Here is a 27,500-nt window from a genome sequence, read left to right on the forward strand (position 1 = left end):
CATTTTATATAATGGGCTCTGGTGAAATTAAAGTGTCCAAATAGTCTGATGATGACCTACATTCCTAATAATCCTGTACTATCAGAGTGCTGCTGAGGCTACAGTACATACATGCTGTTTGTGTAATGATGTCAGCTTCTCCACTGAAGATGATACTGTCATGCTGCGTTCATACTGGCAGATACAAAAGATACAAACAAACAGCTGCACAGCATATCTGGAGCTTTGTATCTTTGTAGCTGAAGTTGAACAGATCAACTTCTGTATAGCGTTGTAGTGCGTGCGTGCATGCGTGCGTGCGTGCATGCGTGCGTGTGTGAGTGCACATACACACCTGAGCAATGAACTGGATGATCTTGACAAAGATATTGAGGGGCATGTCTCTGGGAACGACACTACGACTTCCCTTAGGGAACAGAGTGGACGTGATGGATGTAAGACGACTGGACAGACAGACAGACAGACAGACAGACAGACAGACAGACAGACAGACAGACAGACAGACAGACAGACAGACAGACAGACAGACAGACAGACAGACAGACAGACAGACAGACAGACAGACAGACAGACAGACAGACAGACAGACAGACAGACAGGATGAGGAGAGATATATTACTTAATGTTACATTACAATCAATCAATCAGTCAATCAATCAATCAACCAATCATTGTCTGCCAGTCCAATGGCAGCTGTTTGACATAGACTTCTACTGGCGAAGAGTGACAAAGGCCTGAACCGGAGGTTTACGGAATGCATTGGAATCTATGGGCTTTAGAGTGACAAACGAGTTACATGAGCCACGTGACCGGGCTGTTTTCTGCCCCCTCATTACATTGACAGAACTCTCCTTTCGATAGCTCTGGTTGCTGTTTGGCCCAGATTTGAGCTCATGCTACTACACGGTGTATGCCGTTCCACAGAATACACCATACTGTTCCTCAGCTGTGAAAATAATAATAAAACAAACTGGATTGTTCATTAAAACCGGCATCAGCCAATCAAAGGATTTATGTGTGCGGGAAAAGCTATTATACTACATTAAAATGAATCACAACATGCTCCCCAAAGAAAACAAGCTCAGCATGAGGCAAAGAGAGTGAAAGAGATGAGATGAAACAGTGATTACTAACAGATTTAATGAGCAAAATGAATAAACATAAGTAAAAACTGGTAGAAGACCAAAGCGAGGTTAACTTGACCTGGGTGGGTTTGTGCATGTGTCTGTGATGTGTGTGTGTGTGCATGTTTGTGGTGCACAGTGTTAATTTTGACGACTATGTCGAAAAATGCTCATTGACCTTTTTTCACATTTTTATGTTTGGTTGCACTCGCCAAAATACAACGAAAGAAAAATCAACTGTAGATTAGAGTAAAACTAGATTTCAGATGAATGTGGTGTACCTCTGCGTTCCCGTGTTGCTCTCACACTTGATGCGGATCATATACACCCACAGCAGCCGGTACAGAGACTCCAGAGCCACGCGGGCCATCTTGGGGTCTTTGTTCTGTAAGAACACACATAAAAAACATAAAAAAAAACTCAGCCCAACACTCTTCACTCACAGATCTGGAACAACAGCAACACCTGTTCACTGTATTACCAATTAACACATGACAACTTGTTTTTTAAAGGTGCTACTGTATGTGGTGAGAAATCGCTGGCAGTCAATGTAAATCAGATAATGTAAACATCTATTATACAATATTGAAAAGGTGTGCCCAAAACGCTGTTCGCACCCAGGAACAAAAGGCACCAGCTACTACGTCACTGACACACTGCAACACACACTGCAACAACCCACTAAACACACTAACACGTCACAGACTTACCCTCCGCGTCGACCCTCCGCTATCTCCTCATGTCGCGCAGCACGCCCACACTCAACATCACCCGCGTAAAAATTGTCATTGCACTGCCACTAAAGCCGCCTCCCGTCCAGACTCACAAACAATATCAATATCAATAATAAACACAAACACGCCACAAGCACCGACACCCCCGCCTAATTTGTTGCCAGGTCTATGAAAACAAGCCCAGAAAAAATGCCATTCAACACGCTACTTACAACTCGCTTACAATTCGCGGACCTGGCAACACTGCATCCTGTTTTCCCATTGGCTACGGTTGCTACAACACGCATTTGCACTGCATGCTGGGAGCAACACAGCTTAATGTAGGGGTCACCGATTGCTGTGCTACATCCCCCTCATGTTCTCACCACCCCGTTCGGCTACACCACACACACTAACCTACACAATTCTCCACATGCAACACAGGGCCCTTATTGGCTAGCCCCCTCACATGGCGATCCCCACGCAGCAAAACACAGGCCAGCCAGCCACACACACACACCCACACACACACAACGGCCACGTTCGGAAATATCGCACTGAGCGCACTGTGCAAATGCAATGCAAACTAATAGGCGAGTGTGCTTCGGTGCGGTATTTCCCAACGCGCCCATCTCATCGACACAACGCGCGCAGTCGGATGCCAAGCTCTTCCGCGCATTATTCCTTTCCCAGTCTCACCACACCACGGACTCATTGTAACCTCGCATCAGTGTCACTGCAGACACGTAATCACACTGTGGAGGATTTGTGACTGAGTGACTGTGTGTGTGTGTGTGTGTGTGTGTGTGGTTTGATTTCAGCATGTTTTACACTGCACAGTTGCGCAGTGCACACCATGGGACAAATCGGCTTTTCACCCCCTGCCACTGTGCCCACAAACGCATGTACAAGAGGAAAACAATCTAAACATTATATACTAACGTCAGCATCGGGCAGATTAACACACACAAGCGTTATTAGTTGAGTTTTGTTATTGAAGTGCCTCTGAATTGTAACTGTGCGTTTATGTCAGTCAGCGATGCGATCCGTTGTTATTCAGCCACCAGCAGCACCATACGCACGGACTGGAGAGAGGCGACGTGTTTCTCTCCCTTCGGCTCATGTAGCCCTCATTGTAACTACAAATATTGTTCCCGAAGAAACAATGTGGGGTCACTGCAATCCAAAAGATTGTAGGCCTACTATAATGCAGTCAAGGTCCCCACAAAAATATACTACAGTATGTTCTGCTCCATTCTCAACATCTTTTGGTTTCCAAAAACAGTAACTTATTGTAAGTAAACAAAAACAGTAAAAAGCAGTTTCATGTGTGCTTATTTTAATTTAATTTAATTTGCTTTGATGTGAAAATAAAATACAACAAATAATAATAATACCCATCCGTTAATACATGTGAAGGGCACAATACTGGGTTTAAAAACACAGCTGAAACATGAAGTGGAGTCTCTCAAATCTCGCAATTTCCTTCTTCCCATTGCGCTGCAACGGAACTAGGATGAGCCGCCCGAAGGGCGGCGAAATTCTAGTTTTTAACAAAACAAATCTTGTGGCTCGGCTGGCTCCCATGTTTACAGATGGGGGTCCGTGGCCAAATACATCTTAATTTGGTGGTAATTGACAGTTTGAGAACCATTGCTATATGCATTTTTTGGCGCAGGTCACCCCTGTAAATAACTTTTTCATCCACAGCACCCCTGAATTACAATGTTACTTTATAGCACCTTTTTTCATTTTAACAGTACGTGAATATGTAAATCTTTCCCCCAAAGAAATATATGTCAGAAGAAAAACTAGAGAGAATATTTGTTTCCATTAGGACAGATAATATTTATACTTAAAACCCAGCATTCCTATTCTGGGGGAACATTCACCAAAAATAGCCGATCGACAAGCTCACAACATGCCACGTTTTGACGCATTAGTGAGCTTGCAATTTGAGTACCCATCGGCAAATAAAGGAGAAAGTCTCGAGAGACTAGTGAGCTTGTAAATTGGCTCTTTTTGGTGAAGAGACTTGGTGTACTGTAGGCTGAAATAGAACGCACCAGGGACAGTTTAACTCGGGTCCGTTTTACTGAGCATAGAGGGTCTAAGTGGTGACATAATTATTGATCAATTCCAAATATCAAAGTATTCTGAGGCACCACTGTACCTGCGTCAAGGCACCCTAGTGTGCACTTAATTTGAGAAGCCCTGATATAGAGGTTCCTAAATGAAGGTGAAGATGAAGAATCACTAGTAACTCTGAAGATCACATGGGATTTGTACATCTACAGACTTTCAATATGAGTACTGTATGATTCTTACTGGCAGCACCCCTAGGTGCCTTACGGATGTCAAGCAGTGTTGCCAACTTGCCATGTCTTTGTGCCAGGGACCCCTGTATCAGATTTGTGTCGTTAAAATGTTTCAGAAATATTTCACACTTGAAGTGCTCATGTGGCCTATATGGTCGCTTCTTCTTGGGCTGTTTTTCAAAGACCTGGTGGCTTATTTATCTCGCAAAATCTGGCAACACTTGTGTCAGGCGTTGAGTAGCCTAATTCAACGTTTGACAGCAGACACAACATGGCAGTGTTAATAACACCACCAGCAGGGACAGCAAGTACATTTACGTCTACTAGATGACACAGATACTGCACGTCTAGGAGAAGCTTTGGCAGACACAGCAGCACAGGTGTTATAATTCCAACAACAATGAGAACAGTGCATTCTACTGAATGGTATTCAGTAGAATGCATCTCTCCCCAGGCAAGTTAATACATTATTACACAACTTTCAGATCATAGCAGCACTGTATGCCATCGCAGTCAAATAACACAGATAGATCACTTTGTGTTGAGATAACTGATAAGGGTGTGTGCATGTGTCTTGAAAACATGCACAGTTGTACATAAACACACGTGCACGCACGCACGCACGCACGCACGCACGCACGCACGCATGCACGCACGCACGCACGCAAGTGTTGATTTATGACTTGATTAGATTTATGACTAAAACTAAATTAAATTGTATTCAAAAGACTATGACTAAAGTAAATTTAAATTTGCTGTCAGAACATCTGACTTAACGACAACTCAGAGAGAGCCTCGGGAGAACTTTAACTAATCAATCACAGACACCCATTTAGGCCTGAGGCTAAAAACGCCTCTAAATCCTGACCTAAGGTTTCTGAAAAACTTCAAATATTTATATAGCAGCATCAAAATTTTTACATTTTTGAATACTGTACATACTGTACAGAACCCAAAAATGGGTTCCCGGCCTGAGGGGGTAAAACACCAAAAGGGGTTCCCGCCCAGAATGGGTTAAGAAATATATTTGACATTATGTTTTGGCTCCTCAACATTTGAGGAGCCAAAGACATACTTATATTTAGCCTAATACATGGCTTTGCGGAGTTCTCAATTATGATTGCTCACAGCATTCTGTTATTTTTGGATAGCAAAACGCTGCTTCCAATAACCCCACGTTGCTATGAATAGCAGACTGTTGCTATGGATAACCGACCCGTTTCTATGATGATTCTGAATAACAGACAGTCGCAATGGACGTGGTTATGATCAATAGACCACCTGGGCCATACCACCTGGGCCATATCCATCTTCTGTGGTGCTTGGTTTGTGCTGATTCGATTCACCCTGTCACCCCAGGCTTTGAATGTATTCATTGATTTATATACCTTCTGTATGTATAAAAAGTACATTCTGTACACACGTTTTTGTGTCTTGCTCATGGACACTTGAACAACAAAGCCGTGAACCAGAGGCTGACCTTGAGGTTGGACAGGCAGTTGTTGAGGAAGACGTGCCATCTGCCGAGGAAGAGCTGCTTCTGACTCACACACAGCAGACATGTGAGCAGGGGATACAGAGCCTGGATGGGGAGAGAGAGAGAGAGAGAGAGAGAGAGAGAGAGAGACATGACATGGATTAAAGCAAAATAAAATCGTGCGAGTGAAAATGTTTGTAGCTGGACCAAGACCATAGAAGTCTATGGAATCCAGTGAGTGAAAACTTTAACCCATGGGCAGTCGCAGAGAGATGCAAAGAGAGGGGTAAGAGATTGATTAGTATTAATTGATTACAACTCGCATTATCGGTTAACGGTTACATGTTTCAATCATTTCCATGGCATTTTGATGCCAATACTTTTGTACTTTTACTCAAGTGCATTTTGATTACGGACTTTTATTGTGTGTGTTTCTACAGTACATTGGAGTATTAATACTGTTACTTAAGTAAAATAAATATGAGTACTGTTTCCACTACTGAAGCTATAGCAAACGATGGATCTGAGTCGCTGGTGTTCTATTCCAACCAGGGTGGAGGAATGTGTTATTATGAGCTGTCTGTCAACACCTATCACACAGTAAAGCTTTGTTATCTGCCTGTCTTATTGTCGTCCCGCCGTGCGTACCCCCTCTGAAAGAATGTACAGGAACAGGCGTGGTGTCGCGCAGGAAAAACGATTAAGACTAGATAGCACAGCGTTACTGTCATTCCTCTCTATTCAGTACTCTGATATGACTGATGATTATTGTTGTGTGTGTGTGTGAGGTGCATTGCTCCCATAATGAATGGGTTGCATGAAGAGCGTATGGGCGTTCTACAGAGACACCACCCAGATCATCACTGCCTGGCATGCATGGGAGCTGCACTGTCCTCAACCACAGAGCACTGCAGAGGGTCATGCATGGGAGCAGCACTGCCCTCCACCACAGAGCACTGCAGAGGGTCATGCATGGGAGCAGCACTGCCCTCAACCACAGAGCACTGCAGAGGGTCATGCATGGGAGCAGCACTGCCCTCAACCACAGAGCACTGCAGAGGGTCATGCATGGGAGCAGCACTGCCCTCAACCACAAAGCACTGCAGAGGGTCATGCATGGGAGCAGCACTGCCCTCAACCACAAAGCACTGCAGAGGGTCATGCATGGGAGCAGCACTGCCCTCAACCACAAAGCACTGCAGAGGGTCATGCATGGGAGCTGCACTGCCCTCAACCACAAAGCACTGCAGAGGGTCATGCATGGGAGCTGCACTGCCCTCAACCACAAAGCACTGCAGAGGGTCATGCATGGGAGCTGCACTGCCCTCAGCATGGGAGCTGCACTGCCCTCAACCACAAAGCACTGCAGAGGGTCATGCTAGGTCTCTAGGCTATAGGTGTAGGTAGGGGTAGGTCTCTAGGCTATAGGTGTAGGTAGGGTCATGCTAGGTCTCTAGGCTATAGGTGTAGGTAGGGGTAGGTCTCTAGGCTATAGGTGTAGGTAGGGGTAGGTCTCTAGGCTATAGGTGTAGGTAGGGGTAGGTCTCTAGGCTATAGGTGTAGGTAGGGGTAGGTCTCTAGGCTATAGGTGTAGGGGTAGGTCTCTAGGCTATAGGTGTAGGTAGGGTCATGCTAGGTCTCTAGGCTATAGGTGTAGGGGTAGGTCTCTAGGCTATAGATGTAGGGGTAGGTCTCTAGGCTATAGGTGTAGGTAGGGTCATGCTAGGTCTCTAGGCTATAGGTGTAGGTAGGGTCATGCTAGGTCTCTAGGCTATAGGTGTAGGTAGGGGTAGGTCTCTAGGCTATAGGTGTAGGTAGGGGTAGGTCTCTAGGCTATAGGTGTAGGTAGGGTCATGCTAGGTCTCTATAGGCTATAGGTGTAGGTAGGGTCATGCTAGGTCTCTAGGCTATAGGTGTAGGTAGGGTCATGCTAGGTCTCTAGGCTATAGGTGTAGGTAGGGTCATGCTAGGTCTCTAGACTATAGGTGTAGGTAGGGCTAGGTCTCTAGACTATAGGTGTAGGTAGGGTCATGCTAGGTCTCTAGGCTATAGGTGTAGGTAGGGTCATGCTAGGTCTCTAGACTATAGGTGTAGGTAGGGTCATGCTAGGTCTCTAGACTATAGGTGTAGGTAGGGTCATGCTAGGTCTCTAGGCTATAGGTGTAGGTAGGGTCATGCTAGGTCTCTATAGGCTATAGGTGTAGGTAGGGCTAGGTCTCTAGGCTATAGGTGTAGGTAGGGTCATGCTAGGTCTCTATAGGCTATAGGTGTAGGTAGGGTCATGCTAGGTCTCTAGGCTATAGGTGTAGGTAGGGTCATGCTAGGTCTCTAGGCTATAGGTGTAGGTAGGGTCATGCTAGGTCTCTATAGGCTATAGGTGTAGGTAGGGTCATGCTAGGTCTCTAGGCTATAGGTGTAGGTAGGGTCATGCTAGGTCTCTAGGCTATAGGTGTAGGTAGGGTCATGCTAGGTCTCTAGGCTATAGGTGTAGGTAGGGTCATGCTAGGTCTCTAGGCTATAGGTGTAGGTAGGGTCATGCTAGGTCTCTATAGGCTATAGGTGTAGGTAGGGTCATGCTAGGTCTCTAGGCTATAGGTGTAGGTAGGGTCATGCTAGGTCTCTAGGCTATAGGTGTAGGTAGGGTCATGCTAGGTCTCTAGGCTATAGGTGTAGGTAGGGTCATGCTAGGTCTCTAGGCTATAGGTGTAGGACAGGTAGGGGTGTGGAGTATATGAGGGGTTTAGGTAGGGCAGGGGTTCTCAATGTTTTTGGCTGGGGATCCCCGGAAATGCTTTGGCCATGTCTCGCAACCCCCGCCCCGCCCCCCCTCCCCACCACCAATACAAACTGAGAAAAATGTATCATAAATACTGAAACCAGATATAATCATTAAGGAAAGGTTTGCATGCACTGTGTGTACTATGTAAACTCTTAATTTCCATTTTCCAGCCATTACAGTTGCAAATTATTATTATTTTTTATATAATTTGGGAACCCCCCAAAATAATTTGGCGACCACCCGAGGGGTCGCGACCCACGGATTGAGAAGCCCTGAGGTAGGGTGTAGGTATGGGTGTGGGCTATATTAGATGTGGCTGGTTGGGGAAGAATGCTTAAAATCTGAGGGGGAAATGTCAGCTGACACAAATAATACAAAACATGTACAACGTTCTGTCTGTCTGTCTGTCTGTCTGTCTGTCTGTCTGATGCATAAAGTACTGTCATGGCCTCAGCAGTCTCTTTATATCTGCTCCTACTGAGAGATAAAATCTGTGTGTTGTTACAGTTACAGTTTTTACCAACGTCTGCTAATGGAGAGGAAAATACACAGGACAGGACAGGACAGGACAGGACAGGACAGGACAGGACAGGACAGGACAGGACAGGACAGGACACTGACCAGTGAATGTTTCTTCCTGGAGGACAGGTCCAGAGTGTTGTCGTACAGTGTGTCCACAAAGGTCCTCAGACACGGCACGTTCACCTCGTTCTTCACAGTCTGCAGGACAGACAAACAGCAGCATCAGGTTATTCATCATCGTATTCAACAGAAAACCGCTGGAGATGGAGAGATTATGCACAGTCAGCAGTTCAACTGTTGACAGATTCCCTCCTCCTCACGCTTAGGTGAGCACATATCCCAGGGAAACATGCAGCAAATGGGCTTGCCGGCCAGGAATCAAACCAGGGAATAGCTGATCATGCATTAGAGGCCATGGTATGCACCGTAACCAATCGGCTATCGCGTTATCGCTGACCCCTTGCTATCTATAATTTATACATTATGGATAATTATTATGGACTTAGATGGTTCTTCGTCTCACTCTCAACTGCCACGCTCTCAAGAATTAAATTATTGTTAAACATCTACATTACATAATTTACAAAGAGTCTACACAATTAGAATGTAAAACAATTGTTATTTTAATCAACATTATCTCTCCTATGGTATCACATCAATACAGCATGCCAATTGTGAACAAACACTTATCCAACAACAACAAACTATTCTTTAGTTTTAGAGAGGCTGAATCTCATCAAATGGTGGTCTGAAAAGGGTTGAAAACCACTGCCATAGTGCACCATTCCATATGCAGCTAGAATGTTTACATGCTACAAATAAATGAACGAAACAAGCATTTTCATCAAACAAGAGAAAAAACCTCCTTGGAGTTAATAAAGCTCAAGTTCATTGTGAAACACGTGGCGCTAGATATCTAGGCTCCGCTATAACCTCATTCCCTTCTTATACAAGTATATTAGTAGTAAGCCGGGACGGGGAGCAGGGCCTTTGACTCCTGTGTTGAAAGGGAGGGACATAATAGCCACCCCACCACCTGGCACACTTTCATTAGTTTGTCGAGTTGTCAATTGAAATGTCAACAGGAAGTACAAAGATGATATGTGACGGGCTCGACAAGATTGTTTCTCAAATGCGGATGAAGGGCCAGAAGCGTCGTAAGCTTTGCTATCGTTGACTCTTCTGCTGTGGTACATTAAAAAGCCTTAAAACCGATCTGGTGAGTGCGGATCAGAGGCTTGGCATTGAGTTCTGTGAGTTGCTCGCCAAGACTTTGATCTCTCTACAAGTTTGATTCATTTAATATTTCTTTAAAGAGAATAAATACTTTCTTTTTTCTTTTTACAATAAAGTTATATTACCAATACAATCTTTGTGTTTTCCCCCAGTTATTTGGGCGCCCACTTGCAATATCATCATGGCCCATGGGTTGGGAAGTGCTGATCTAAGGCAGGGGTTCTCAACCCGTGGGTCGCGACAACTCGGGGGGTCGCCAAATTATTTTAGGGGGTCCCCAAATGATTTAAAAAGAAAAAAAAGAAAAAAAAAGATTTTTTTTAAATTTTATTTTCAAGACTTTTCAAAAATAGCAGACCTACAAGCTCGTAGCGTGCCACTCGGTGGCGCGCTATGAGCTTGTAGATCTGCTATTTTTCAATAGCTAAATTATAACAATGCTTAAAACACCAAAAGGGGTTCCCGCCCAAAATGGGTTAAGGTTATTGTAGCAGTCAATTTATATTGGGGGTCGGGAGGGGGCGGGGCGGGGGTCCCGAGACATTGCCAAAGCATTTCCGGGGGTCCCCGGCCAAAAACGTTGAGAACCCCTGATCTAAGGAACCATCAGTAACCTGAGTGAGTGAGGTCATTGTCATGGTGAGCGACACTCAGATCCAGATAATCCAGATGATTAACACACTTACCGCTGCTACAGGAACCAATATCTCCACAAAGAGTCCCGCCAAAGAGTGTTTAATATCTTTGTCTTTAACTTCCAGGAAGTACTGGGCACACTCCTGGAGAGAGAGAGGGGGAGAGAGAGAGAAGGAAGGGAGGGAGGGCGGTAGAAAGAGAAAAACACACATTTAAGAGGAGGGGGAAAGAGTGTGTGATCATCAACAATTCCCAAACCCCACGTGTTTTGGTTTTAGGCCTGAAAACACAAGCAACCAATGAATCAATGAATCAATCAATCAATCAATCAATCAATCAATCATGTTCAATGGTACCTGCATGAACTGGAAGGAGGCCTCAAAGTCCTCCACAGGGTACATCTTGATGCGGAAGAACTTGACCCCCATGATGAGGCTGATGGTGGACTGGATGACGTAGGGACTCTGTTCCTTCTGCCTCAACTCCTTCAGCTCGGAGATGAACTTCTTCCTCACAGCAGGGAACCTGAACGTTACACATGATGGACAGAGTTATCATCATCATTATTAATATTATGTACAAGACAGGGCTATATTGCCACATACACATACTGTACAATACAGCAACAGACATCCCACCTCTCCCGGAAGTTCCGGCAGTCTCACATGAATTAGTGTCCGCTCACGTACACCCACGAGCAGTCACAAAGCTCCCGCAAATGCACGACCTGGTTGATTTGCTGGAGAACGGCTTCTATTTACTGCTCAGTGCTCAGATCCGGTCTAGAGCCCGCCTACTGGCTCGGTAATTTGCACACATTACAACATTCAGGGAATTTCAGTCACACAGACTGGATCTGCGACCTGCAATTCCCCTTTTACACCCTCTTGTTTAGTTCTCATTTATTTGCCAATCGGGCAAAATGGATTAAGTAGGTTGGAGTAGCTTATTGCCTGCATCAGCCGAGAACGAGGGCGCCATCCATCCTCTTTTCAAAGCACGAGACCTCTGGGAGATGGATTGCTGCGCGTCGCCCAGTACTACAGTACCTAATGCATGACTTAAGTTACTCTGTGCCTGGGCTTTGAACCCAGAACCTTGTGGTCCAAAGGTGAGCTACCCCCAGACACAAATACAACACATCCAAGGTTGTATTTTAGCCAGAGACATTCTTGTACTACTTATTAATGTCTGGTTAGGTTTATTTGCTGCTATAAAGTTTAGTTAAGGTACAGGCAAGTGTTTGTGTGTGTGTGTGTGTGTGTGTGTGTGTGTGTGTGTGTGTGTGTGTGTGTGTGTGTGTGTGTGTGTGTGTGTGTGCGCGCAATGGTGTGTATGTGCATGCCCACAGTTCAAATATGATTTGTAGAAAGCACTCCTCAGTGCTATATTTAGAACAGCATCTGGAAAGGTGATGTGGGGGGAATGTGTGTGTGTGTGTGTGTGTGTGTGTGTGTGTGTGTGTGTGTGTGCGTGCGTGCGTGCGTGCGTGCGTGCGTGCGTGCGTGCGTGCGTGCGTGCGTGCGTGCGTGCGTGCGTGCGTGCGTGCGTGCGTGCGTGCGTGCGTGCGTGCGTGCATGGGTGCGTGCGTGTGCGCATGTGTGTGTGTGTGTGTGTGCGTGCGCGTGCGTGCGCGTGTGTGTGTGTGTGTGACAGACAAGCGTTTGGCAGTGCAGTTAGCACTATTTGAGACAGTGAATAACCCTCTGTGTTATATGCAAAGTGTTTGCGTGTGCAATGTATAAACAATTTGAAAGTAACAGGTGCTACATGGAACTGTGAGATTTAACAGATGCTGTTCTTAAACCTCCAGACTTACAGAGAAAGTGAAAGGTCAGAGGAAGGATGCATGGAATGAAGCAACATCAAATCTCATGACTGAAAACCTTTTTAGGAGGACTTCATGACTGAAGTCCTCCTAATCTGTGATTTGTGAAACAGCACACTAGTGCTGCGCTTCCTAAGCAAATTAACACAATGATAAGTAGAAAGATGATGTTTAGGTATTATCGTTCTAAACCTATGTTCTTGCTTTAACAATTTATTTTATGAAAAATCTGAGACCGTGGGGTTTATGGAAGATGCTTCTGAACATGTATTCTAGTGCTAGTTTGACCACGAGTACGTGTGTCCACTAACAAAATAGTGCTCTTCTAAAATTCTCATCCAAATTCTAAAAAGTTGAAAATATTTGCTTGCTGCTATTTTTAAGATGCCATATATATTTTTCATATTATTTATTTATTTATTTATATATTTTAGATACTGAGTCTTAAACTATTCATTCTTTCATTGTGTTTCTAGGAGAAACGCAATTAAATGTTATTATGCTTGCAAACGGAAATTAAAAATATGCGGCACTATTCAGCACTAATTCAAACCATCAGGAAACAAATGCCTAATAGGCCTAATAGATGTGTACCTGGCTGCCAAACACCAAACCAAACAAACTAACTGGGGCAACAGGTTAGCAACATTCCTAGCATCTGTTTAGATAACCTACTTACAGTAATAGCACCAGGAGTTAACAAACTGATAAAAAAACAGGCATATTTCAATATTTTCCCCCAATTTTGCATAGCACACACATTCCCGCAAACACACATACGGACACATGTGCACGCACGCACGCACGCACGCACGCACGCACCCTGCACGCACGACACAGAGCAGTACCTTGTTGCCAACTGTGGCCCTTCTTGTGTAGAGGTCGGCCATTTGAAGGACGCACACACACACACACACACACACACACACACACACACACACACACACACACACACACACACACACACACACACACACACACACACACACACACACACACACACACACACACACACACACAAACACACACACACAGGTGGAGACCTACCTGGACTGAGCTACGACCCCCACAACTTCAGCGTACAGATCAGCCACAATGTGCATGTTTCCCGTGTTAGGTCCCAGATACCTGCATGAGAGAAACATCACACACATGAAGTTAACTGAAAACACAGTCAAACAGGTCACATTCAGGAGTGTTTTCACGTTCACAGGTGGATTCTAGAAAGCTGTCTCAGAATCTGTTGAACTGGAAAGGTGCGCTCAGTAGAGGGCAAATGTCCTATCTCCCTCCATCTTTCTGTCTGTCTGTATGGGATGTCTGTGATGACAATGTTTTGGGGTTGTTTGCAACGTCTATGAAAAGCCATGGGATAAAGAGCAGGGATAAAGGTCTTCAGTCTTCAGTGAAATTGATATGGTATCAACCATGACGTCTTGTCATGGAGGGACAGGAGCAAGAGCTGAGAATAATATTTGGACACAACTCGAAAGGATTTAAAAAGCAACTGGCAAATAACTGATCTCACATTATTATTGCCTCAAACATGAGAGAAAAAAGAAACTCCAAAGATCATTCCTGTTCTCTGCTTTCTTTCTCATCTAAATGAAAGGAAACTTCTTAAGGTGACAATGTCCTCATCTCTCCCCCTTATTCTGTTCCATTGCCTGAAACTTGTTCCTTGCCGCTGTCATCCACTTTTCTTTTTTTTTGTGGACTCGCTGTGCACACGCTTTCCTTTTCTTCTTTTCAAGTTATTTTTCATGTTGCTGCCAGTAGTCATGGCTTCCAGCTCCCACTTGATGTCGTGTGGTAGTCCCAACATCTCCAGACCACACTGAATAACTGCTAGCTTGCATAACATCTTCAGACTAGGACTGAAGTCTAAGATGTATACATCATCGGGTGTGTATCCTCCAAAGAAGATGACACGATCACCCGCCAAGCAACAGCACATCCTAGACATCCAACGTGGGTCTTTCCCCTTGGGCTGAACCTTCGTCCAGCAGAAGGTCTCTGGACTGAATTTCCACAGATCATTGAAGGCCAGGTCCCAGTTTTCACCACCATATATGTACAGTTCTCCATTGTAGGCTAAGGCTGAATGCCACCAGCGTCCTTCTGGAAGAAGCTGTGCAGAAGGCGTGCTCAGCCAGCAGTCGGTCTCTGTGTCAAACACTCTGATGTCGTTAATCTTGTCCTGGTGCCATCTGCCCCCAAATATAAACATTTTTGTGCCAACGATGGTGGCAGTGTGACACGACGAAGCACGCCCCAGAGTACCCCTGGTGTCAATTAAAGACCAGCCCATTGTGGTAGTGTCTAACTTGTAGATGTCCAACATGCTGACATTAGTCCGCAAGTTGAATCCCCCAAATATATACATGACCTTTCCAAAGACACAGGCCGAGTGGGCGCTCCTCGGACCTGGAACAGTCCCTGAAACCTCGGGCTTGAACCACGCGTGGGTATCAACATTAAATGCATAAAGAACGTTGCAGAAGTCCATTGCGAAGTATTTAAACCCTGCCCATATGTAGATGGTGTCTTCTATCAGCATGGCTGAGTGGCCGCCGCGCATGGAGGGAACCTCAATGGGATGTTCTCCTCTTTCAGTCATCACAGGAGGTAACTTCCTCCAGCGCAAAGAGACTGTGTTGAAGACGAGCACATCAATCCGATCCTGGGTCTCCTCCCCGTCACATGCCCCTCCAAAGGAGTACACCTTGTTGTGTCCCACTGCCACAGCAGCATGACGTGTTCTCTTCGGTCCCCCTTTTAGGTGCACTGTCCAGCGCAGCATGTCTGCACATGTCAGACATTATTAGGTGGATTCGACAAATCGCCCCCCTCTGCTACCTTTTTTTGTACAGCGGGCACAAACGTCACACAATGTTTGGGCCAATCCGGTAGCGGTTTAGATCAAGTTAAGCTGTCTGTTAGCAGGTTAGTTGCTTTCACAAGCAGAGCGTGCAAGTACTGCGATCGGCTGGGTATGTATGTATGTATGCATGTATGCATGTATGCATGTACTGTATGTATGTATGTATGTATGTATGTATGTATGTATGTATGTATGTATGTATGTATGTATGTATGTATGTATGTATGTATGTATGTATGTATGTACGTATGTACGTACGTACGTACGTACGTATGTATGTATGTATCTCCAACAGCCAATAAGGGACCACCATTCTTGGTGACGTAACTAAGGTACTTTTCGAGGTTGGTATAAGGTCAATAACAGGTCTAAAGGATTTAGAATAGCAGAGAGCTCTAGGACTCAGAGCAGCAGTCGTGCCCAGACAGACAGCAGAGAGCTCTAAGACTCAGAGCAGCAGTCGTGCCCAGACAGACAGCAGAGAGCTCCAGGACTCAGAGCAGCAGTCGTACCCAGACAGACAGCAGAGAGCTCCAGGACTCAGAGCAGCAGTCGTACCCAGACAGACAGCAGAGAGCTCCAGGACTCAGAGCAGCAGTCGTACCCGGACAGAGAGCTCTATAGGGACTCAAAGCAGCAGGCGTACCCATAAAGCAGCAGAGAGCTTTAGGACTCAGAGCAACAGTAGTACCAACAGTGGTGAGCGCACCTCATGGCGCGCTCTGCTTGCACACAAGTAGGCCATACATGGCCTACTTTTTTTGGACAACTGGAATTGTTGACGTTGTTGCTATTGTGTTTGATGTGATGGTTTGTGTTGTTGTGTTGTGTAACTTACCCTTCCTTGTACTTGAAGTGCTTGAAGGCTAGGTTGATCACTTCCTGGATCAGTCCATCTAACAGAGGATGCAGGGGGATCTGAGAGGGACAGAGATACAGCAGGGCGATTGATTTAATTTCATGATCTATTATGTATAACCTTTCCTTTTTAGGAAGGTCTCTAAAGCACATTGTCTGCTATGTTTTATATGTTGAATTAATATGTTTGTGTTACGGCATGCAAAGCATCATGCTCATAATGAGAAGGTCCCATTTTTGTTTTTAGTTCAATGTTTGTTTTAAAACGCCATTGACAATGAAGGGAAAATGTACGTCATATTGTCCCTCATTACGTCATATTTCCTCTTTATTGTTAATGGCATTTAATGTTTGTGTTGGCACCGTTTGTTTTCACCATTACATCACCTAATCAACATGAGTTAGACTTATATATTAGATATATATATTAGTTATATCCTTATCCTTAGACTTATATATTAGATATATATATATTAGTTATATCCTTATCCTTAAACTTATATATTAGATATATTAGTTATATCCTTAGATTTATCTTGTTGCTCATTTTCTCATGTCCATGCATGTATATGCTTTGGTTCTATTATTGTCTTATTCTGTCTATTTTATGCATTTTATTTGATTGTTGGTTATCCCTTGACACTGTAAAGCACTTTGTAAACATTGTTTTCGAAAAGCGCTTTATAAATAAAGTTTATTATTATTATTATTTTATATTATAATAATATATTAGCACCCCTCACTTCACATGGGTGTGATTTTTGAGTGGTGTAAACCACTCCTACAACTGGCTTTGTTAGTTTACATGTCTGTTCGTACCAAAAAATTAGCATGGTTGCTATGGTCACCCAGTTCACCCGGGTGTGATTTCAGCTTTGTTAGTTTACGTGTCTGTTCGTACCAAAAAATTAGCATGGTTACTATGGTCACCCAGTTCACACGGGTGTGATTTCAGCTTTGTTAGTTTACGTGTCTGTTCGTACCAACAAATGAGCATGGTTACTATGGTCACCCAGTTCACACGGGTGTGATTTCATTACGTCAGACATTACGTCAGACCACAGCTGATCAGTCTATATAAGACCTTACACCACTCAGTTCACACGGGTGTGATTTTTCTTATATTTCTCCATATGCCATAAGTTACAAATGTTTTGGCTATACAGCTTTCATCAGTGTATGGGGGGAGAAAATATGAAATGAAAAGCGGGGAGGAGGCGTCACATCTGTATTATCCTCTGATCACCGTTTCTCTAGACGGTATGGCAGAAGCATTTGACTGTGGGAGACAACAGTCTTGCTCATGAGACGACTTGAAAGTGAAATGGCTGTATTAACAATAAGAGAAAAACTATTATGCTGGCCTCATTCTTTATTTCTGAGAACATATTACTGTATGTCATATTGAGATTAATCATTAAAATATTATTATGCAATAATACTGTATGACTGAAGTGTACCTGCTTTAGGACCTCTATGAGGACCAGAGAGAAGATGCAGTCTATGGCCAGATCCCTCCGCTCCAACAAATAGTCCTTCTGTTGCTCATCACTGAGAGAGAGAGAGACAGAGACAGAGACAGAGACAGAGACAGAGACAGAGACAGAGACAGAGACAGAGACAGAGACAGAGACAGACAGACAGACAGACAGACAGACAGACAGACAGACAGACAGACAGACAGAACAATGAAACAACGATACAACATCATTTAACAACAACACTCAAGGCACATCCACAATAGGCATATATTAACATCTAAATTAGAGTGGGCCTAAGATTATTATTATTATTCTATGTGATCTCACTTCTTAGACTTGGTGTTGGCTCTGGGTCTGTACTCGTGGGATTCGTCCTCCAGGCCGTTCTGTCTCTTGTACCAGTCGAACAGCGTCCTCAGGATGGACGGGAGGCAGTACTCCGCCAGGGAACTCATGGTGCTGATCAACTAGAAAGCCCATGAAGAGAGCTATGTTCAGCTATTTTTGCAATTGATTTTTTAAACATCTTGAAAGTCAAAGTGGTTAAGTCTGCCTGTGGGTTTTATAAATATTTTAAAAAGTAAAAGTAACGGTTTTGAACATACAAGTAACAGTAATATGTAAATAAAAAAAAAAGCTAATAATAATAAAAGCCAAGACTAAGAAACAACCTTTCCCATAATCTCGTTGTTAATATGGCAGATGGAAGTGTGTGACCTATGTTGACTGTGAATACGTTCATGTGTATAGTTAACCTTCTGTACATTCTGAACTTATTTGGATCCATGTTATTTGGAGTGTGTGCGTGTGTGCGTGTGTGTGTGTGTGTGTGTGTGTGTGTGTGTGTGTGTGTGTGTGTGTGTGTGTGTGTGTGTGTGTGTGTGTGTGTGTGTGTGTGTGTGTGCGCGTGAGTACCTGGTCAAACTGCAGGTCCTCTCCTCTCTGCAGAGATTTGTTCAGAAGTTTCTCCTGGTCAGGTGAGAGGGGAAGAAAGCAGTTCAATCCACGCTCAAAAACTCCCCCAGAGTTAGTGTCGAAGTGTCCTTGAGCAAGACACTGAACCCCTAACAGCTCCCGATGTGCTGGCTAGTGCCTTGCATGGTTTCTGCCGCCATCGGTGTATGAATGTGTGTGTGAATGGGTGAATTGATGCACAATCTATGTAAAGCGCCTTGGATAAAGGCGCTATATAAATGCACCATTTACCATTTAGTGTGAAAGGACCCCCCCCCCCGACACACACACACACACACACACACACACACACACACACACACACACACACACACACACACACACACACACACACACACACACACACACAGTTTTTAAACAATTGACACAAATGTCCTGCAGTTCTATATTGTCAACCAGGTTTAACTTTAACATTTGCTTGTATATGAAAATATCCGGGACTGAGAGCTTTAATCCATGCAGACGACACGTATAAATAAACACAGTGGACTGAACTGGAATGAACCCTCTGCTGCTGCCAGGGCTGGTTCTTCAGGGCTAATGGATATGATGCTATAGCAGCAGGGCTGGTTCTTCAGGGCTAATGGATATGATGGTATACTGTACCAGCAGCATTCCTCTGATATATAATGCTTCAAAAGAGGTTTGTATGTCTGCAGACAGTCGATATGCTCCTCCCTCACTGGCTGCGTCTCGGCTCCTCGGTTCAAGCTACTCTATAGCCTCACTCCTACAAGGTTATGTTATAATAACCCATGAGACCAGATTCTACAAATGTCTTTTATGACAGTTTGCTGAAAAACCTATGTTTCTCAGTGGTTCTCAAACTATTTCATGTCATTGTCAAAGACCCGTGGATGTAATTGGCCACCGACCCCCATCTGAATATGTGTTGTTCCAGGGACCCCTGGAACCAATCCAATGATTTGCACACGTTTTTACGATAAAAAAAAAAAAGCTAAAGTTTAAAATAATGGTTAAAGTAATGGTTAAAGTAGTTAAACATCATTCCAGGCCTTAATGGTTTATTATAAGGAAATCTGCCAGTCTCTCATGGCTCAGAGTAGAGCCACGCAATTCTGTGGGTTTCTTTAGGAATATTTGTCATAGTAAACAACCGGTTTGTCTGTACTGTACAAATACAGTATTGCATTGTGAGAGATTGTCGTAGTCACGCTACCAGGCAGGCTACTAGGGGTCACATAGTTTAAACAAAAACCCTGAGTACCACAGACGAATAACAGTCTAAGTCCACACTATTGATCCATAATATATAAATGATAGATAAGGGTTCAGGACAACGAGGCCTTTTCGTGGAGGGGTCAGTCTGAAATTTGGACTTCGTCTGTGGTACTCATGGGATACAGATCTGAAATGTATAGGGCAGCAAATGCAAAATGGAATACGTCACTGAAGCACCCAGTGAGGCAAGTTTTAAGAAACTCTCTAAAAGTCATATGATCAATAATCCCAATGTTATTTAACTGACCTGAATAACCTCAATGGAATGTAATTTGACTGTTTGTCGTGCTTGGTTTTTCTTTTTCTTACTTCACTTGTAAGGTTTTTGCGACCACAGGTCGCATTTATTATGAACTCGTGCATTTCCCGTCAGTCAGTTGTTTGGTTGGTTGGTTGGTTGGTCACCCCACTCATAACCATATATGGTCATGCCTCGTGACATCACGTGACATCATCAGGGATGGAGATCCCTAATGTATGGAGATCCCTGGTGTCATCAATATGGAGTTCCCTGATGTCATCAATGTTGGCCAGCAACTCTACATCTGACCTCAAACCTCAAACCCTTAGATATATATATGGAGCTGACCTGTTCTGACATTCCATATGTTGATCCTTCCCCATCCATCCTTCCTCTTCGATGTCTCCCTTTTGACTGATACCTGTCCATTTAAACCCTAGACGGGCCTGCCCCAAAGTTATTAGTGCAGCCGCGCCCGGCAATCGGCGAAAACTGAAGTTCTCAACAGGCCCGAAAATTAAGGCCCGGCCCTACCTGGGCCCTCATCAAACCCTGTACACTCAATATGGAGATCCCTGATGTCATCAATATTGGCCAGCAACTCTACATCTGACCTCAAACCTCAAACCCTTAGATCTCCATATATGGAGCTGACCTGTTCTGACATTCCATATGTTGATCCTTCCCCATCCATCCTTCCTCTTCGATGTCTCCCTTTTGACTGATACCTGTCCATTTAAACCCTAGACGGGCCTGCCCCAAAGTTATTAGTGCAGCCGCGCCCGGCAGTCGGCGAAAACTGAAGTTCTCAACAGGCCCGAAAATTAAGGCCCGGCCCTACCTAGGCCCTCATCAAACCCTGTACACTCAAGACACTGCCCCCGCTGCCACCCTTAGATATCCATATATGGAGCCGACCTGTTCTGACATTCCATATGTTGATCTGACCTCATCAAACCCTGTACACTTAAGACACACTCCATATATAGCCAGTACATCCACCTTAACCACTAGGCAGTATGCACCTTAACCACTAGGCCAGCGGCACCCTGACAGCTATGGTTCTACCTTATTTTTGTGCCAATTGTAATCCTAAAGCCTGAGTTTTACTTAGCTGCACACAGCTGCCAACCCACGCTTGTAGATCACCGACTATTTCCGGTGTGTGACAACGGCACATAACTAAGTATATCAATCCGGAATTACTCTATAACCCTGAGCCTAATAACTCCAACCTCAATCATTTCCTAATTTCAAGCCTAACTCTAAAAACCTTTAAAAATAAATCCCACGTCTATTTCTCAAATTCTACTATACTATACTACAGTACTTGTAGTAATACAAGTATACAAGCACGCACGCACGCACAAACGCAAGTACGCACGCACGCTCGTCGCACACACACACATCTTGGAAGACTACAGAATTAATCATCCATCTTAATGCATTTTGAGAGCATCAACGGTCACTTACAGGTAAGGACAGCCGTTCTCAATAAAGGTCATCATATTACAGCAGATTGGCAATTTATCCGTCTAGACGTGTTCTAAACAAACAGCCAGACTCCTGTAATATAATAACCTTTACTGGGAACAACCGTCCTACCCACTGAGGGAACAACCGTCCTACGGAGTGTCCTTTGATGCTCTCATACTGGGAACAACCGTCCTACCCACGGAGGGAACAACCGTCCTACCCACGGAGTGTCCTTTACTGGGAACAACCGTCCTACCCACTGAGTGTCCTTTACTGGGAACAACCGTCCTACCCACTGATGTCCTTTACTGGGAACAACCGTCCTACCCACTGAGTGTCCTTACTGGGAACAACCGTCCTACCTACTGAGTGTCCTTTACTGGGAACAACCGTCCTACCTACTGAGTGTCCTTTAGTGGGAACAACCGCCCTACCCACTGAGTGTCCTTTACTGGGAACAACCGTCCTACCTACTGAGTGTCCTTTACTGGGAACAACCGTCCTACTCACTGAGTGTCCTTACTGGGAACAACCGTCCTACCTACTGAGTGTCCTTTACTGGGAACAACCGTCCTACCTACTGAGTGTCCTTTACTGGGAACAACCGTCCTACCCACGGAGTGTCCTTTACTGGGAACAACCGTCCTACCCACGGAGTGTCCTTTACTGGGAACAACCGTCCTACCCACGGAGTGTCCTTTACTGGGAACAACCGTCCTACCTACTGAGTGTCCTTTACTGGGAACAACCGTCCTACCCACTGAGTGTCCTTTACTGGGAACAACCGTCCTACCCACGGAGTGTCCTTTACTGGGAACAACCGTCCTACCCACGGAGTGTCCTTTACTGGGAACAACCGTCCTACCCACGGAGTGTCCTTTACTGGGAACAACCGTCCTACCCACGGAGTGTCCTTTACTGGGAACAACCGTCCTACTTACTGAGTGTCCTTTACTGGGAACAACCGTCCTACCCACTGAGTGTCCTTTACTGGGAACAACCGTCCTACCTACTGAGTGTCCTTTACTGGGAACAACCGTCCTACCCACCGAGTGTCCTTTACTGGGAACAACCGTCCTACCTACTGAGTGTCCTTTACTGGGAACAACCGTCCTACCCACGGAGTGTCCTTTACTGGGAACAACCGTCCTAACCGTCCTACCCACTGAGTGTCCTTTACTGGGAACAACCGTCCTACCCACGGAGTGTCCTTTACTGGGAACAACCGTCCTACCCACTGAGTGTCCTTTGATGCTCTCAAAATGCCAGACTGTGTGATTCTTGTCGCTCTGCAGTTTTTTTATTCGTTGTTTATGACAAGATAACCACTTAAACATAGTTTAGGACTAGAAATAAATATTGTATGATATGGTATTAAGGCTTTAAGCCTGTGTGATTTGATATGGAGCGAATTTCTTAGAAGGCCTATGCACACCTCAAAGGTTGGTGACAGGTGTGTAGAACAAATTTGGTACAAATGTTCAGGAGGGGATCTCTGATAATAAAATCAAAGAAAGAGCTTGCAAAACATTTTGCTCTTTATTAAGTTGACGCTTCATCAGGACAGACTCAATAACACTGGGTCACCTTAGAATCGGCTCATATAAGAATTGTTGTCCAAAAATAAACAAATTATCCCGGCGATATCGTCATGGAAGTGGCTCTGTATTGTTTACGATAGTCAGTCACTCATATTTGATACAGTCTGTTTCTGGCGAAAAGTGTAACTAATTCATCTGCATTAACATTAGCGTTTTCTCACCATAACTGCCGTGCTCAGTTCTTAGTTGTAAATAAATTACATCAGAAATCAGTGCTCCGTTATCTGTGGTAATGGGCTGTTTATGTGTGTGCGGGGGGCCCTGCAGTCTAATGTTGGCAGGTCATCACACGCGCACGCACGCACGCACACACGCATACGCACGCACACGCACACGCACACGCACACACACACACACACACACTCACCAGCGGCTCCGCCATGATGATGCGGATCTTGCGTTCGGACAGCAGGGTGAAGTTGGCAAACAAGCTCTTGAGGACGAACTCGCCCGGCTTGCTCTCGGGGTCCACGTTGACCGGCGCCATGGCGACAGGGCCCTTCCTCTCTCCGGGGGTCCCGCTGACTGGAGGGAGGGGCGGCTTCAGTCCCACGGGAGAGGCTGTAGAGACAGGGCAGGACAGAGAGACCCTTCATTGACACATGAATTTACACAAAGTCTTTTCAGATAGACTGTTGACTCGAAATTGGGCTGCTTCCTTACTTCCTTCACAGGTGTTACCAATGCCACTAATGTCATTAGAGACAGAGCTAGCTCAGAATAGACACCCTCACTGGTCCAGAGTAGTGGAAAGCCTTGTACTACTACTAGGACCTAAACATCCAGGTAGAAATGAGGTAAAGGAGCAGATTTACAAGCTAGCTTGAAGTTAGCTTGCAGATTGTTCATTCCTACACTGTGGAGCTGGATTGACAAGGATGGCCAGAAGTCACACACACACACACACACACACACACACACACACACACACACACACACACACACACACACACACACACACACACACACACACACACACACACACACACACACACACATAGTTGACAGCTGATATTTTGTTTTCTCTGATGACATCAGAGAAATGTCTCTGATGACATCAGAGAAAACAATAGCTCTTACAGACCCGAGTGAAAGACAGACAGACAGACAGACAGACAGACAGACAGACAGACAGACAGACAGACAGACAGACAGACAGACAGACAGACAGACAGACAGACAGACAGACAGACAGGGGTGACATGTCGCTGGGTAGCGCGTGGCAGAGAGACAGACAACAGACAGACAAACAGATGAACAGGAGGGGAGGCTCATTCCAGTCATGTGCCCCTTTGAAATATTGTACCATGACACACGTTCTTAAAATAGCACAACCTCTTCAGTCCAGGAGGCTGGTCACATGTTATGAAAGCCAAAAAATGCTCCTAGTGCAATCTAGGGATTTCACTCGCACGCACGCAACGCACACACTAAACCTAAACTCCTGAATACAGAACCCTAACCCCAACCTGAGCCTCTTAGTAATTGTGGGATAATTGTGGAAACCTCATATGTACAAAACTGTTACTTTTCAGGATTCAAATTCAGAAATAGCAGAAGATGTGTGGATCTGCTACTGTTGATCATTTTGTGTGACGCTGTAGTATGACCGAGTAGGAGCATTCACTTACGAAAAAGGTTAAAACGCAAAAAGTTAGAATATGGAGAATTGGAGATAAAAGGTTTCTGCCCGACAGCAACGATGTGGTACATAAACCAACCACACAAACACAGCTTCTGTGTACATGTGTGTACATGTGTGTGTGTGTGTGTGTGTGTGTGTGTGTGTGTGTGTGTGTGTGTGTGTGTGTGTGTGTGTGTGTGTGTGTGTAAACACATGCGTGCGAACAGCTCTCCCTGTGAGAGTGAGTTAACCTTTGGTGACCTCTGTGTCCTGCCCCCGAGACTTTCACTGAGAAGACTGACATGTAAACACTCTGTCTGAATAGGGCTGACGCACTTCACACACACACACACACACACACACACACACACACACACACACACACACACACACACACACACACACACACACACACACACACACACACACACACACACACACACACACACACACACACACACACACACACACACACGTATGTTCGCAGCATTACATGGGAGACCTTCTGTTGACTGAAATCCCTTAGCTGTGTCTTTTACTTATCCACATGAGCCTTTGTGTCCCTATTCTCAGCATGTCATAACAGGCAAGCATTCGTCAAACATTGTATCTACAAGGGTCAAGAAAGACCGTTGGTGTAGAGGGAAAAAAGGGAGTGTACCACAGTTAATGTATACTTCATGTAATATTCTTCAAGTATTATAGGGTCAACCAATTTAGCCTTTAGCATCCCTACTCTGGGATGCTAAAGGCTAAATAACCTAACCATAACCGCAAGCACAACGCAATGCATGTCGGACCAAACGCATTGCCGTGGAAGAGAGCAGCAGTCGAGTGTCCTAATCGCCCCAGTTTCCCGGAAGTTGCCGCCCATTCTCCCGGCAGCGGCTGTTACCGGCAGTTGAAGCGGACATAATCCCCCGGCACATGCCGGCCCTCCCCCCGGCAGCGCCGCGGCTGTTACCGGCGGTTTAACGGCGGTTTAACGGCAGTTTACCGGCAGTTGCGTCGGCTGGAGTGTGGCTGCCGAACGGACCGACAGAGCAGCGGAACAGAGCTGTCATAATCCATCCACCTACTCCGGCAGCTGCCGGTCCTCCCCGCGGCCACGTCTCATGCCGTTGCCGGATTATGCACTCGCTGCTTCTGACTATATGTCCACACTCACTCCAGAGGGCCACTATACTGTATAGGGGGCGGCGGTGGCTCAGGGGTAGAGTGGCTGGATGGTAACCGCAAGGTTGCCTGTTCGAACCCCAGAGTTAGTGTCGAAGTGTCCTTGAGCAAGACACTGAACCCCAAATTGCTCCTGATGTGCAGGTTGGTGCCTTGCATGGTTTCCGCCGCCATCGGTGTGTGAATGTGTGTGTGAATTGATGCACAATCTATGTAAAGCGCTAGGCGCTATATAAATGCACCATTTACCATTTATGTCCACAGACACTCCAGAGGGCCATTACGTCCACACTCACTCCAGAGGGCCATTACGTCCACACTCACTCCAGAGGGCCATTACGTCCAGACTCACTCCAGAGGGCCATTACGTCCACACTCACTCCAGAGGGCCACTATTATGTCCACACTCACTTCACAGAGCCACATTGCATATAGAGGGTATGTGCGTGACATCATCATCATACCTGGAAGTTATACACCTACTGAGTGGCAAAAAACTACCTTGACAGTCCATACATCAAAACACAAAAATCTGATTCCACTAAACAACGTTATACTCACTTTGCCACTCAATTTGCCAGCTTTTACATCTGCTATTTGTCTCCAACAGGCCGAAGGCATGGGGAGAGAGTATGTTTTGCACTCCATCCGTGTGTGTGTGTGTGTGTGTGTGTGTGTGTGTGTGTGTGTGTGTGTGTGTGTGTGTGTGTGTGTGTGTGTGTGTGTGTGTGTGTGTGTGTGTGTCTGGGGATACTATGAAGAACAATACTGTATGTGGTCGCCATTAAGCTTAACTTTGATTCCAACCACAGCCTTCTAAAACCATTAAATCATTGTTAGAAGTCGAGAACCACAAAATGTCTACTCAGCATATCTACTTGGGTATTTAGAGACACGCTCTTATCCAGAGCGACTTACAATAAGAAAGGTAATCGCATACATCACATGTAGATACAGTGTAGTGCCTCAGCACTACAGGTAAACCAGGAAAACTAAAAAAGCATAAATCAGTAAAGCATCAGTCGAAACTAAATACTATCAAAATAATGTGCATTGACACTATAGGATACCAGGTATACAATAAACATAGCATCTTCTAGGTGATTCAACTAAAAAGTTTTCAGAACATGTGGTGTTGCTTGCGACGGTAGAAGTACAAGAGCATGCACACTCGTGCGCACAGCACACATGCTCACAGGTGCGCGTGCACACTTACCAAGGCACTTGATTAAACTGATGAAACTGGCCCTGCTCCATCTTGCTGGAACGTCCATGGTGCACAACACACACACACACACACACACACACA

The 27,500-nt window shown here is 45.1% G+C and overlaps 1 protein-coding gene across 1 annotated transcript in view; it reads right to left on the reverse strand.

Annotated features, from left to right (window-relative positions):
* The window catches only part of LOC306928392 (protein furry homolog), a 94,118-nt gene that overhangs the window by 55,965 nt on the left and 10,653 nt on the right, over window positions 1-27,500 (reverse strand). Inside the window, exons 2-13 of the mRNA XM_079508448.1 lie at window positions 23,759-23,952; window positions 18,772-18,825; window positions 18,184-18,323; window positions 17,836-17,926; window positions 16,356-16,435; window positions 13,681-13,761; window positions 11,162-11,330; window positions 10,856-10,948; window positions 9,033-9,131; window positions 5,636-5,737; window positions 1,406-1,509; window positions 335-443 (exon numbers count right to left, since the gene is read on the reverse strand). Coding sequence (XP_079364574.1) covers window positions 335-443; window positions 1,406-1,509; window positions 5,636-5,737; window positions 9,033-9,131; window positions 10,856-10,948; window positions 11,162-11,330; window positions 13,681-13,761; window positions 16,356-16,435; window positions 17,836-17,926; window positions 18,184-18,323; window positions 18,772-18,825; window positions 23,759-23,952 — 1,316 coding nt within the window. The remainder of the gene's footprint in view (window positions 1-334; window positions 444-1,405; window positions 1,510-5,635; window positions 5,738-9,032; window positions 9,132-10,855; window positions 10,949-11,161; window positions 11,331-13,680; window positions 13,762-16,355; window positions 16,436-17,835; window positions 17,927-18,183; window positions 18,324-18,771; window positions 18,826-23,758; window positions 23,953-27,500) is intronic.

The sequence above is a fragment of the Electrona antarctica genome (assembly GCF_951216825.1).
Source record: "Electrona antarctica genome assembly, chromosome: 8".
Lineage (NCBI taxonomy): Eukaryota > Metazoa > Chordata > Actinopteri > Myctophiformes > Myctophidae > Electrona > Electrona antarctica.